The 15210-nt window shown below is 41.4% G+C and overlaps 1 protein-coding gene across 17 annotated transcripts in view; it reads left to right on the top strand.

The window, feature by feature from the left end:
• RAPGEF6 (Rap guanine nucleotide exchange factor 6) overlaps positions 1–8722 on the top strand; it is a 232601-nt gene extending 223879 nt beyond the window's left edge. For 12 of the 17 annotated variants that reach the window (XM_037906909.2, XM_037906907.2, XM_027825383.3 and 9 more), the window contains 2 exons: positions 2089–2400; positions 4408–8722. In XM_037906909.2, the coding sequence (XP_037762837.1) occupies positions 2089–2400; positions 4408–4433 (338 nt within the window). In that variant the 3' untranslated portion in view covers positions 4434–8722. The remainder of the gene's footprint in view (positions 1–2088; positions 2401–4407) is intronic. The other 5 variants (XM_037906912.2, XM_043521418.1, XM_037906911.2 and 2 more) reach the window with 1 other exon arrangement.
• The last annotated feature ends 6488 nt before the right edge of the window (positions 8723–15210 follow it).

Raw genomic sequence — 15210 nt, 5'->3', positions numbered from 1 at the left:
ACTTTGTATGCATTTCCTTCCAGCACATGCATACACACCCTGCCCTAGCCTAATAATATATCCTAACCACTAGTGCACTCTTCATCAGCTCTGACATTCTGGCATGTGCGCCACTCAATGCATTCTTGTTTCTCTTACTCCTTTCTCTCTTGTTTCCAATTCTGTTTATGTACCGCATTGCACACTTTTCTTTGCATGTAGCCATGTTGCTGAACTATGTGTATTCATTGTTAAGAAGCATTCAGCAACATAGTTCAACAGAACGTGCATTGCATCCTATTCAGTGAAGGGAAAAAATAGGTGGATATGGATCTTGGGTCACAAGTAGATGTTTAATTTGGCAAACCCCTCATCTACACTTCATCACATACATCACATCAAAGATATTTTAGTTTTAGTTCACCATTTGTTTAGTCTGTTCTGGGGTGGGAAGATGGTTTCGGAGATGAGACTTCTGAAAGAAGAGAAGATCTCAGTGGGAACAGGACAGACTAAGGGAGTCTCTTAAGGCAAAGGATCAATTCAGTAGAACTCGCACTTAATTTCTCCTGAAAAAGCTATTAAACCAGCAGTGTCTGTAAACACTTTTCACACAAGGAACTCCTGCACTTTTAAAATGCTCATTAATAGGATTGTTTTATATGCAGAATGGGAGTGGGGGTATTGAAGTTTTTCTTACGTGGTATCTTAGTGTCCTGGTTTCTAAGTGATTTATCTTGTGAGAAGTTACGAGAATTATGGAGATGTAACGGTGTGGATGCCAATATTGGTGCTACGTCCAACTCTACCAGTGGATGGCACTCTCTCGCAGTCAATATTAGTAGACAGAGGCACCTTTGGGAATATAATAAATAAGAAAATTAAAGTAACAATAATATTTTGCATTCAAATGTTTCTTCTTCAGAGTGCTTTACAAATATCTAAGTAAAACATGCCAGATTATACGATACTTTTCATACTTTTTCCCCTTAAATGAGGGGGATGGTCACACCTTGCAGAGAGCCCAACTCATTAATTGGTTGGTGGCGTTTCTCTTGAGGGGCTTGAAGACAATTTGCTGCAGGAGTTGTTTGCTGCATCTAAGACATCCGCTTGCAGTGCATGAATTGGTCCCTGATTCCCACACAGGGCTGTGGGAATAGCACTATCACTGATCTTTTTCAAGTAAAATTTTTAAGGCATGTTTGATACTGATTTTGTGAAAGATAAGAGTCATTTTATTTATAACCCTTGAGTGAGTCGACATACTTCAGAAAAAGTAAGGGTCATCCAATGAAATTAATAGGCAGCAGGTTTAAAACAAACAAAAAGAAGTACTTCTTCACACAACACACAGTCAGCCTGTGGAACTTGTTTCCATGGGATGTTTGTGAAGCCAAAAATATTATGTACAATCTGTCTCTTAGTGAGAGCTTCATACAGAGCTTTTGATTTCTTCCTGCATCATAGATAAGCATAGAACATGTACTAGTGTCATACTGCATATCAGCAAGTGTAGTAGAATCTTGTTATAATAAAGTCAGTTGTTTAAAGAACTTCTCTTCTGGTTCATAAACAGGGCTGGAAGTCAAGAGGTCTGCTCTCTATGCCTGACTCCACCACAAACTAATTGTGACCCTGGGCAAGTCAGTTAACCTCTCTTGTATTTCAGTTTCCCAACCTAAAGAATGGAGGTGAAGAATATTTACCTCCCAGGATTACTGTAAAGATAATTGCATTAATATTTGTAAAGCGCTGTGAAATCCTGTGGTGGAAGTTGCTATAGAAGTGCAGAGTATTATAACTACTGTAATTGTAATTGGAGTATTTCAGTGCATTTAAATAACATAAGACCATAGTCCAATTGAACTTCAATTGGCTTTTCAGCATATGAGTTCAGTCATTTTGCTATTACACTGACTTTTCAAAATAAGTATAAAGTATAAGTTAAAAGCATAAAAATCTGCTGCTGTTATAACCAATGTTTCTGCATTTGCCTTTTGTTATCAGTTTCTGTTTTGTCATTGTAACACTTCACAGTTTTTTTTTTAATGTTTTGTTTCCTTGGTTTTCTTCATTAACATTTCCATTGCTTATTTCTTGTACCAGTGTACTGTGTCACCTCACCTAAGAAGGACGATAGGTATAGGGAGCCTCCGCCCACCCCTCCAGGATATATGGGGATTTCTTTAGCGGACATAAAGGAAGGATCACCCCATCACCCACACTTAAAGCCTCCAGACTATAGTGTGGCAGTGCAGAGGTCAAAGATGCTACATAGTGACCTCTCTAGACTTTCATCAGCTTCTCTCAGTAGTGAACCAGTGGCCTGTATTTCATCGAAGATGCCTCAATGGCATAAACGGCAACCGTCCCATCCTAAACTAGCAGATATGACTGACGCAGATAGTGAAGAGGATGGTATGTTAACTAACTTGATAGATGTTAAATGAACTAATATGTAAGTCAAGTCTCATTACTGTGCGAAGTGTTACCTCAAAATGATGTTCTTGAGTTGTTCTCAGTAATTCTTTGAGATTGAAACTGTTTTTAAAGAAAATGTATTTGTTCAAATTAAGTGTGCCTTCGTATTTTAAAAAGCACATGGTGCAATCATGTCACTAAATGGGTTCTTTATCAAAATGTGTGAGATCTGCAAAAGTGTAATTAAGATACTCTAGATCAGTGGTTCTCAAACTGTGAGTCGTGACTCCAAAGTGGGTCATGACCCTGTTCTAATGGAGTTGCCAGTGCTGGCGTTAGACTTGTGGGGCCTGGGGCTGAAGCCAATGCCCGAACCCAGAGCCCAGGGCTGAAGCCAAAACCCAAGGACAATGGGGCTCAGGTTACAGGCCCTCCACCTGGGGCTGAAGCCCTTGGGCTTCAGCTTTGGCATCCCCGCTCAGGTGGGTTCAGGCTTTGGTCCCCCCTCCAGGGGTCATGTAGTAATTTTTGTTGTCAGAAGGAGGTCGTGGAGCAATGAAGTTTGAGAACCCCTGGGCTAGATCCTATACAGTGCTATCTTCCCCTTCAATTCTACATCCTTTATTTGAGCAATTCTGATGCCGTAAAAGGACACTGTCAGGTTAAAAATTATATTTAAAAAATACCATATTGGATTATTAATTCTTGAAGAATATTTGAAATCCTAATTACGATTCACTTCTTTGCATTTCTCTCAATCTGGACAGTGGAAACAAGTTGGTTCCACTTTTGGTTTTTCTTCCATTTCTGGTTGGTTTACATTGCAGTTGTCATGTGCAAATGTTGCAAGAGAATGTTTTAAAGCTTTTTGGGAACAAATACATTAATGGAAACTTTTCTGTTGCTCTTAGGTTTTGTAAAAGTTTGTTTTTACAAAATCTGAAATTGGGGCCAAACTTGAGCTGCCACTGCCTTCTTAAACTAAATTCTTCTACACCCTTGTTTGAAGTGACTATCAATACTGCCATAAACAATCCATGCTGCTTGCAACAATATATATATATATATATGCTTCAGAAAGCTGTTCTTGTGTTTGGAAAAGATGACTCCACACTAATGTATCGGTGCTATTCTTTCAGTCTTCCAATTTGTTATGCATTATTATTACCAATCCTTTTCCCCACTGTCAATGAACTGAAGCTTTTAAATTAGAATATAGTACTGACTTGCTTGAATTTCCATCTGGCTTAAAAACAACATGCATTTAGAGTCAAAGCCTTTGTGATATAAGGCAACCCTATTTTTGCATTGCATGATAGTAGAACATTCTATAGTGTATATTACTCTTGTGTACCATGATTCCAATTCATGAGCTATGAGATTAAAAGATAATGATACAAGGAGGCCAACCAATATTTTATTCCAAATTTTTGAAATGAAACTTATTGTACAGTTCTAGATATTTTTCCTTTTTAGTTTTAAAATGTTTGGATAATTTTATCATTTTAGAAAATTGTTTGCTCCTCCCCTGTCCCATTCCGCATGGTTTGGAGTCACTGGAATGCATTTTCCAGTGCATTCAAAGTAATAATTTGAGAATACTCAATTTCATCTGTTTTTCCATGTATCTTCATCAAATGGCTAAGAAACATGTAGGATGGTAGAGAAACGTTTTGAATAAGAAAAGGAGTACTTGTGGCACCTGTAGCTCACGAAAGCGTATGCTCAAATAAATTTGTTAGTCTCTAAGGTGCCACAAGTCCTCCTTTTCTTTTTGCGAATACAGACTAACACGGCTGCTACTCTGAAACCTGTCTTTTTGAATAAGGATATTTATGTTATTCTGGTCATTTGATTAGATTCTGAAAGCATTACATGGCAGTACAATCTCCACAGAATCACTAGAAGTAAATGGTAGGGGTTGGTCAACGTATTGAATAATGTACTGTATGTTCATGGCAGATGTCTGATGTAACAATTTACAATGTTTTTCTTGTTTTACAGAAGATGAACAAGTATCAGCAGTCTAACCGTTGGGCTATCTATGAAAACCACTTAAAATCGCAGGGGACGTGGGACTATGAACCATATGATTATGTTAGCTAATGCTGACAACTTGCTGCTACTAACCTCATAAGTTGTATTTGCCTCAGTCATGGACAACATGAACCTGGCTGGATCATAAATCTCTCTAACTTACTTCACTCTACCACAGTCAGCTATCACAGCCTAAGGAAACCATTTATGCCTGTGATATAAATACCATTTCCAAGGAGTTACAGACTACCTGAGTACTGAAATCAGCATGATGAGAAGGACCAATCTTAGTACATTGGGACCACCAATTGTCAAGAACCACTTGAAACTTGGAAGCATTCTTCTGTATAATCCTTTGGTAGATTTCTGTGATATATATTTTCCACATGACTATTATAATTCTAAAATTAAGAATGTTATTTTACATACTTAAGCAAAATTGGGGACACTGCGGCATTATCTGAAAAAGTAATTTATTTATTTGGAGTTTATGGAGGGTTTTCTTTTATTTGTACTGGGAGTGCTCTGGTTGGCTAGTGTGAACACTGACAAAGAAAATGGGTACTAACTTAGATAAATGTCAATATTCTTTGTGCTATTGAAACAGACACAGGTAACAAGGGGCCTACTGACTCATTCAGAAATACCCGGATTTGGGGTGTGTACTTAATGTAAATGGAATAAAGGATTTGGAAGTTAATGTGCATACAGCAATGAAACACTGCCATCTCTTGGTCCTGCTCTAGAAAACCCTGCAAAATATCTATGGAAGTCTTTAACTATCAGCCTGCTGGGAAAATAACTGGAGTTCTTCTCCCACATTCCCCCAAATTAAAGGTTTGAAACATGGAGGCTGTAGTTCCTGTGAAATTATTTGGTATGTTCAAAACTTTCCAAGTAGGATTGTAAACAAATTTTGCACTGCATAGTGCAGCATGTAAATCACATTGTTAGCAACAGAAAGTAAAATTAGTGCTCTGTGGGTTCTGTGATCATCCTATATTTTTTTTTCTACTTGTACCAAAATTCAAATATTTTAGGTACTGGAATTATTTATAAGGAAAATTGTCACCACTCCCATTAATGGAGTAGAAAGAAAGTGTGTTAATATAGCATTTTAACCATAGGCCATTGCACATAATACAATAAATACATACAAAGTTTATATCAACACAAGCCATTATGGAATAATATTTGTGAAAGTGAACATTTTGAGATGTAGTACAATATAGTGTATAACTGATTCTGAAAACCTACAGCATTCATCCAATGAATTAGATTAGAATGTTTCAAGTTTTAGAGTGAAATCCTGGCCAGGTTGTAATCAATGGCGGTTTTCACTTGGATGGAGCCAGGATTCACCTCTAATGTTCTTTTTGTACAATTAGGGTAAGCTAAGTTGCTTGCTTTAACTTTACTTAGCCAACCAGAGTACATGGGGTAAAACTGGAAATATGTGCATTTCTTTTTCTTGTTCTAGCACAGTATAACCGAATCAAATAATATAATTGGAGATGAATGTGTGGATCTGTGTTTTGACATTTTACTTGTAAATCTTAATGGGGATGTTTACAGACTAAGTTAGACAGATGTTTGTCATTTTACAGGTGCCTCAAAGAACTTCTATATTACGTTATGAAGAGCTTTAAAATTGCTTTTATTTTTTTTTTTTCCTCGTGTAAGGCAAATGCAGCATTTTCTGAAAATGACACAAGTACCAAAAACAACCCAAAGCCTTTGATGTGCATCACCCGTATCTATTTGGGGCTGATGTTTACAAACATGAGAATGTGTTCGATCAAACTTTTGCTTGTGTTCATGTGTGTGCCAGATTTAATATTATCCTGTGGCTGGAATGTACCCTGTATTGATCCTTGTATCCTGAAGTCCTAAATCAGTCAAGAGCAGTAATGTGGGGAGAGGCTGCCTAATTCATAATTAGTTGATTGACTATGTGTTAGATTTTTGGTATGAGCGTCTGAGGAGTAAATAGCTGAAAAATCATAGTGAAAAGCAGATTAGCTGTTTCTTAAAGGATACTTTCTTCTTCGTCAAGGCCTTAATGTGTACAATGAACTTGTGTAGGCCTTAATGAATCAAGATTAATATAAGTGTCAAAATGGTCTAGGGCAAAATGGTTACTTTCAGCATATATAATGTTCACTTCTTAATACTTAAAATTATGTCTTACAGGATATAAATTGCAAATTCTAGTAATTCCACAGTAAACTGTAAACATTTGTTAGCTTCTAAGTAGCGTACACAATAGGCTTACCATTTAATCAGAAAATCATGTTTTGTGCCAGATAAATTAAGTCCTAAGGTTTCAGTGACCTCAGATATTGATTTGTAGTTTATTTCAGCTTGTTGAACAAACGTAAAGGATTAAGTCTTTGTTCTTGAGGTGACCTCCTTTCTATCTAAGGGCCTGATACTGCTTCCACTGATGTCATTGGGAGTTTTCCCACTGACTCCCATGGGAGCTGGATTGGGGCCCTCATCTGGTATCCATTAAGACAGCCATTTGATATTGATTACCCATTTAAACTTGGTGTTTGCACATCAACAGCATCATGCTGTTCAGCAGTACTTTTCAGGACGTTGTTTTTAAAGTGAGTGAAAGTCTTGCTAATCATATTTTCCGAATAGACAGTACAACTAGTGTAAATAAATCATGCATAAACTATTGATAAACGAGCTACTTTTTCTGCTTCTTCTGACTTGGACAGTGTGGCTTGCATCTGCTTGTCCTTGCTGTGACTTCGTTTGTTTTTTAATTCAACTGATCACATTGATCGGGGGAAATAGCCAAATGTAGTGTGTCTTGTATGGATTTGAAGAGACATTATCCCTTTTTTCAGCTTTGAAAATTGTGAATTAAGACTGCATAATTCAGGTTTTACGTTGTTTCATGTAAGTGGTATCTCATGGAACCAAAAAATGTGAGCTGACTTACCTGTACAGCACTCTGTCCCCTTTGATTTCTTTCTGTTACACAGCCCTAACTTCTGCTGAGCAATTCATGTCCCCACTAATATTCTTCCTCCACTTACTCTTTCACTAATGGTTTGTTTGCTCATAAGTGATGAGTGAAGGATTTGATTAAAACCAATTTGATTTTTTTGCTTGCATTGTGATATTTCATTGTGCAATTAAAATCTCAACCTTCCAAACCGTTCGGAAAGAACTTTCCAACCAATTGTAGTACCTTTGACTTAACTGGCCTCCACATAATGAAATTAAACAACTGAGCTTCTGTTATATTAGTTTGCCTGTTCCATAAATACAACACAGTAAACTAAAGGGGAATTCCTTCAGATATTTGCAATATGCTTCCTTTAAGTGTTGGACAATAAGAGGAGTTGAATGATCGGCCGTCATTACCAGAGTGGGAATATGAGGCCTTTTCTTGCTCATGTGCATCATCTAAACTCACTGAGCAGAGTCATTGGGGCCAGTGAGGCTTCTTATGTGGGAGATGGTTGCAGGGTGAGATTCATGGCTTCCTTCCAGTTCTCACAGGTCGTGATTGTGTGATGTGCCGAGTGTCATCCTTTCCCATTGAAGTCAATGGGAGATGGAGGTTGGCCAGCACTTCCAAGGATTGAGCCTATAGGAAACAACCTTTGCAGAAAGACTCTGCTTTCTATCAGTAATTCTCTTGCAAAAGATAAATCTGAAAAGTTTTTCTTCATTCTTTCTCTCTCGGATCACATGGTTGCAGACAACAATGCAAATATATGTCCTTTTAAGCTTTTGTATATTAGAATTAGTTTTTTTTAAAAAAGATATACTTACGACTGCCTTCAGAAAAACAGATCAGAAAAAAAGGGATACTCTCTCTTTAGAAAAGCTTTATACATTATATTTAAAAATGGGGAGAAAAATCCATCTTGAATTCCCAATTCAGCTTTAGCTTATGTTGTGCTTTTTTGTTTTATCTTTATTTTTATATACCTGGAATGCAGTTTAGCTTGGTATTAATACAATTCTAAATATATGAGCATATTGGCAACAACTGCACAGATGTAATGATATTCCAATAGCAATTGTACTGCACAAGTCAGTGATTGTAAAGTATTCCGTAACAAGCAACGTGTCTCCTATTTTTTGATACCTCTTACACTTATGTCTTTTAGAAAGACAGTGCCTCTGTATGCTTTTTGTACTTTTACTGAGTGATTGTAAATATTTGTTATATTTTTGGTTAAGAGAATGTTTAAAAGTACTGTTTATTATCCAATCTACTAATATGTTGGAATCAATAAACAATCTACATACATTCATTGTTTTTAAGCTGACCTTCTTTGATTATAAAAGTGCGTAACTAGTGGAGGATTCCACTGCGACAGAGTTCAGTCCTGGGGATATGCAAAGTGTGCAGTCAGAAGTGGCATTTTGTTGCCTGTGGCACCACCTTCAGCCCTGGTGAGGAACAGCACTTAAGTGAGTGTTTCTATTGTAAATAGGAATAAAAATAGGACAGAGCAATGGGAGCCTGGTTTGGGGGGTGGGGAGGAGGATTGAGGACCTTGGCACCCTAGGTGTTGGGCAGATTTTCTTGACTAAACGCTTAAGCCTGGGTCTGCAGGCAGAGTGACTGAGAATGGAACACAGAGCTCATTGCTGTTCTGCTGTATGGCTTCTCCCCTCTTCTACAAATGGGCGGGAATCTTCCCTGTGGCATTGGGAGGGGATAAAATGTTGCTGCTGGGGACTGTAGGACAAGGGCCTGCTGCTCACGTCAGGCCACCAGAAGTTTTGCCTCCAGCCATGACACAGGTTAACTTAGGTTCAGCTTTTCCCACTAAGGGCTTGTCTATACTTATGGCTAAATGGGCACTGTTGCGGTGGATGCAGCCATGTCGATTTAGCGGGTCTGGTGAAGACCCGCTAAGTCGATGGGAGAGCGCTCTCCCGTAGACGTCTGTACTCCAGCTCCCCGAGAGGCGGAAGGTACGTTGGCAGGAGAGCGTCTCCCGTTGACACAGCCCAGTTGTGTAACTGAGGTAGCGTAACTTAGGTCGCCTTACAGCTTTAGTGTTAAACCAGCCCTAAGTTTGTTTTCCCCTTTGAATTTGCTTTGTTCTTTTCCATAGTAGTGACCTCCTTCCAATCTCTAGCTCCCATCTCCCTCTCCTCCGCGGAAGCCCAGAGGCACTAACCCTCTGTCCTCTGGCCCCGCCCTCACAACCATGGAGCAGCCAAGTTCAGGAGGTGCTATGCTTGTACAGCAACCTTTCAGGAGTGGCTACAGGCGAGCTGTGGCCTGTCTGCTTCCAACCAATCCTCATTCGCCCAGGGCACGTGGTTTTGGGGTCAGACAAGCATGTTGGGGCCTACTCCCCCAGTAAACCTGCTATGGGAAAGCGTAACCAGGAGCACCAGTTTTGCAAATGAGGGACCCCACACAGTCTGCTCAGAGGTGAGGCTTACCTGTTCCTGAGACACCGTGTCCCAAAAGAAGCAAGTGCCCGCTTAAGGAACTAATTTACAACTTTGATGAGTAAGTCACATAAAACAGGGTCTCAGCCTTTCTCCTGTCGGGTGACTTCTAGCTGTGCTCTGCTTCAGACTCCCTTCCCCTCGGCCTGCAGAGAAATGCTCCTGGCTTTGCCCTACCGCTTCTGTGAAGCCCTGTCTGTCAGCATCAGAGCATGGACTGTGTCCCCAGACTCTCGCTCTGCCAGGGAAAGGGCTCTGTGTTGCCCAAGCAGGAAAGGATCTCCCCACCTCCCACTCCACGGACTAATCTCCAGGCGAAAGGGAGCGCTCCAGGCAGGCTGTGTCCACAATAGAAGTACATAAGGACTCCATTTCCTATGTACCTGCTCTAGCATGGGATTACAACAGGGCAAGTGAGAAATGCCCTTCCATGTACAAAACACCCTCTGTTTTACTTAGTCAGGGCCAAGTGGAAGTACTGAAATGGGCACCAGACAGGTTGGAAAAGCAGACAGGCTTCCTTCCAGACTCCCAGGGCTTCCTACTGTGCACTTCCCAGGTATCTTCAGTTGAATAACCCCAGACTAGGACAAACTGTTTTACCTGCCTTCTGTAATAAACCACTGGTGGAAGCACTGCATTTAAAGAATAGCGGTGCAAGTCTCCATACACCCATCTGCCACTCCCCACACGTACTTCCTTTGGAACAGGAGGGCGGTGGCTCATAAGAAGCTTGATACCTCGGGAGGGCGAGAGGTTCCTTCACTGCATGCTGTAATAATATAACCAATAAGACCAAACCCTTAACCAGTCAAAATAGAGGCAGGAAGGTCTCAGAAGTACAGGAAAATATCTTCCCTCCTAGATCCTAATTCCTACAGCCACAATCTCCTGTTCAAGATTCTGGTCAGCCTGGCTCTTTGCTCAAGATGGACCCTTTATTTGCTCCTCTTATTCTTCTCATTGAGCTGGAAACACCTAGCGGCCTTTCCTTGTTTTGAGATTGCACAGAAGGGCAAGTGGATTATGTGGGTGGTTTTGCCCTCTCTGAGGCAAGAGTAAGTTGTGTCGGGCCAGCTTCCAGTGCTGCACAGCCACATCTTTTTACACAAGCTGATGCAGTGTTGGATGTTATTTATTTGTATTATCATAGCAGATAATACATAAAAGTCCCACTCATGGACCAGAATTCCATTGAGCAAGGTACAGGACAAAAAGACAGACCCTGCACCAAGGCTAGATGTACTTGTAACCCTTCTGCCTGTCAGAGTTGGAGGCAACAAGTGCCGGGTTCAGTATCTAGGGGTTCCATTCCAATAACACAATGCAAAACCGGCTCGAGCCCCCACCCAGTGACCTGGGACAAATATATACCAGCCCCGCTGGGCGCCTCCAAGAAGCAATACTTCCCCTCTCGCAAGCACGTAGTCTGAGTGTAACAAAAAGCCTTTTAATAACAGAGAAACCATGTGGCATTATGTTGGGGAAACACCACAAACAGGATTCATAACACAACCCATGAGCAAAAAACCCACCCCAAGCAAATTGGGGCGTGTCCTTTCCCTTTGGTTCTTGAGTCCAGCAACCCAAAATCACCCAAAGTCCCAAAAGTCCAACACCTCAAAAGTCTCTGTCCCTGGTCAGGGCAGCCCCAGAGTTCAAAAGTTTATCTGCAGAATTTTACCTCCCAACCTGGGTGGAGATGGGAGGGTGTTAAAAGGCACCTTACGTGGTCCAAAGCTGATGGCCCCACCTCTCCATGGGGCTCCGCTCTGCCAGCCACCCCATGGGCTGCTCTAGGCATCCAACAAACTGCTCTGCTCCACCAGCCGCTCCACTCACTGTCCCGCAAACTGCTCTGCTCCACCAGCCGCTCCGCTCGCCGTCCCACGCTCTGCTCCACCATATATCTTCAGGCTCCCCCACTACTTAACACAACACTCAGTGATTTCAGCTCTTAGTAAGTTTAGCTCTTTTGTGATTTCAGCTTGTAGTAGGGGAGCCTCAGTGCTAGTGCGCCATTAGCCCAAAGTGAATTCAGCACAGCGGCCTGTAACTAGACTCCTAATGGAATCAAAATTAGCTCTGATATTCCACAGTGAAGAGAGTAGGAAGTGCAATTAGCATGTAAGGCCCTCACCAGAGGGCCCATACCACAAGCATCAATACCAGTTCCCAGCCTCTCTCAATTCACAGAGTTTTGGAACCCATGTCCCTTGCCTAGCGAGTGCTACTTAGTTGATGGCGAGTCCCTCCATTATAACAAAAGGCCAACTACAGTTCCGCTGTCCTTGATTCCCATAATCAGGGTAATAACAATTTATTCTTCCTTCCCCAATAACAGAGACACTGGGGATCCCACAGCAGCCAAAGTGACCATTTGGGCAGCTATGGCCTCGTTCTAGGTGGGGTGGGTGTGCCTATGCAAATGAGATCGGCCCCTGAAGTTCTTTTCCACAACTTGCCACACCTCATCACCAGATGTCAGGGTGGAGCTCATCCTGACTCTGCTTACATCCCCAATCAGTGCCTGCACCATGACTAAACGTTCCCTGGGCCCTGTCTCTCCAGACAGGGGAAGCGTTCACACTGCCTCACCATCCACCCGTGAGGTCTCTCCTGGGGTTAGAAGGAGCAGACAGATTCTAAACTTTTCTGGGTCGATTCTTGCTCTGCGCTCATCACCATAGTATCTGAGCGCCTTCCAGTAGTGCATTAAGCGATTCGACTAGCATCTGTTGCATGTTTTCTCAGTCCTCTCCCAGCGGAAGAAGTGGAGTTCTTTCCCTTCCCTACAGTGAGCGTGTCACAATCCCTTTTTGCTTTTTAGCCAGGAAGGAGATCCAGCTCCCCTTCCTCCTGAACTATTCAAGATAACTCAGGAGAAGGCAGAAAATCCCCAACAACCCAAGAGGGTCTCCACAAACAGGGTTTTTTGAGAAGTCCTCCTCCCACCTCAGGAATTGTCAAAACAGCTTAAAACACAAAAGGCCCAGACTCTGTTAGGTACAAGTACCCATCCCTTGCCTTGTTCCTGGAGAAGAGTAGCTTTAAATATAATAAATTATTGCATCCACCACTTTCCTTGGGAAACTATTGTATAGGTCAATAGGACTCACTATAAAGAAGGTGCCTTTTCTCTTTATATTCAATGTAAATTATCCCTTAATTTCATCCAGTTGTTTCTAACTATATCCCTTTTGTATGCTAAATAAATCCCCCCTGTTTCAGGTTGCTTATCCTGCTACAACCCTTTCTTTTGTCCCTTGGTGTGTAAGTTAGACCAATTTACACTCATTTAAGCAACATGTAACATACAAAACAGTTAAGTCACCTCTTAATTTTCCCCCTTTCATTTAGTTATTTATGGATCATCTGAAGGGTAAATTCACACTGAACCTTAAAAATAAGTAAATTAATTTTCCAGACTTTAGGTTGTAACCATAGGAACATAGGAATTGCCAGATTGGATCAGACCCAAGGTCTATCTGGTCCAGTGTCCCATCTCTGACAGTGACCAACATCTGTCAGACAGGATACTTCAGGGGAAGGTGCGATAACCCCAAAATCAGCAGATCTGGGATAATCTTCTCCTCCCTGCAACTCCACAGGTCTCATTCTGGTCTCTGATAGAGAGTGGCTTAAACCCTGACACATGAGAGTTGAAGCTATGAAGCATGAGGTTCATGAGTACACACTGAGACGAGACGGCCAGCATTCGCTATCATATGCAGAAAACTACTATTTCCATTGGCAGAAGTTTTCACTCGGCTGTAGAGCACAGGAAAAGACTGAGCCAGCTAGTTAAACACAGGAAAATTATGCAACAAGTGGCTACAGCTCTTCTGAACTCTTTCTGTTAATTATAGAAGACCAAGAATGCTTTAAAATTGGAAAGTAAAATGCATCTGTTTTCTATTTCCCAAGGGTAGCTGTTTTCCTCTTTGGCAGATTACTTCATAGCATGTGCTTCCCCTTTGATCTCTGGCATCCCAGCATGGCAGACTTCCTGCATCTTGATCATATTGGGTGTGTGGCTGATCTCAGACACACCTTACTACCTATTTCAAATGGAGGAATAAAACCTAGTACAGCCACGTGTAGGAAACAAATGCAAACCTCTTAACCCTGAAAGAGAAGAAAAATGCCAGGCTGTGGTTTAGCAGTAAATGGGGATTTGGACCCATCACTCATATCTATTAGGAGGATTTAGAAGCCAGAGGGTGGGGTTCTCAAAAGGGCTCAAAGTTGGCTTTAGCTCTATTCCCATTTAAGTCAATGGTGTAAAACTCCCATTGGCCTCACTTGAAGCAGAGTTAAGCCATGGCTGAACTTAATTGTCTTCACCATTGAAAATCCCATGTAAATGGGCTCATGAATCTATTGGGAATGTTGTTGCTGTAGAGGATCACTGAGGAGTATTTGCTTGAAATTTCGCACAGGATACATTGCTCAGCAGCTTCTTTAAATATCAATCAGATACAAGCTTTTAATCGGTTTGTCAGGCGCTGGCCTATCTTATTTCAGTGGCAGAGAGACAAAGTATTCAGCAGAGACACACACACACACACACACACATATTTAAAGTGTTATATTTATGGCTTATTTTTTAAGCCCTTTGCTTCTTTTGCCTGCTCTTCTTCTGTATTTTGCTGAGCACCTTCAGAAGAGAGCTCAGATCTGCATTAAGATCTACATATCCTTTGTAAATCCAGAAAGAGACCATATCTGCTGGTCTATTTGTAACATGTCAGACAACATCATCCCGCTGTGCAGTAGTTTGATCGTTAGTCATTAAAAAGGAACTGCAATGCAACAGCTGAGGAGTGTGAATTAAATGCAGTGGTGGTGGGTGAAAAAATTGCCACCAGAGGGCAGCATTGCATGTCATTTTAGCTGGTTGCTTTTGAAACTCATCCTTTTGAGAATCCAGGCTTGAGTGCAATTAAGTAGGGCAGCATGCAGGTTTAGCCGTGCAAATATTCAGAGCACCAGTAAGGAAAAGGCTGTGTTAAAGTCCTTTTAAAATGTATATTCTTGAACAATGAACATCCCTTTGTGCTTGCAGCCTGTGTCACTGGGCTATGTGCAGGGAACTAGCAAAGGTCTGAGGGATGGATTTTTACCCTCTCAATCCATAGGCAGATTGCAAGGCTTCACTGCAGCCCCTCTTCCACGCTATAAGCTGAAGCACCAGCTATTGCCTCTCTGCCTCCCTGTTCCAGGGAGTCCCCATGGTCTCATCCCCAGCAGCTCTCTACACTGGCCTATTCAGAGCCAGTACCAAGATAACCTCTTGGTACCCCACAAGGCTTACAGAGACTT

Source organism: Chelonia mydas, chromosome 8 (genome assembly GCF_015237465.2).
Source record: "Chelonia mydas isolate rCheMyd1 chromosome 8, rCheMyd1.pri.v2, whole genome shotgun sequence".
In the NCBI taxonomy this organism is placed as follows: Eukaryota; Metazoa; Chordata; order Testudines; family Cheloniidae; genus Chelonia; species Chelonia mydas.
Note: the sequence above shows the minus strand (reverse complement) of the source record. Positions and strands in the feature narration are given on the sequence as shown.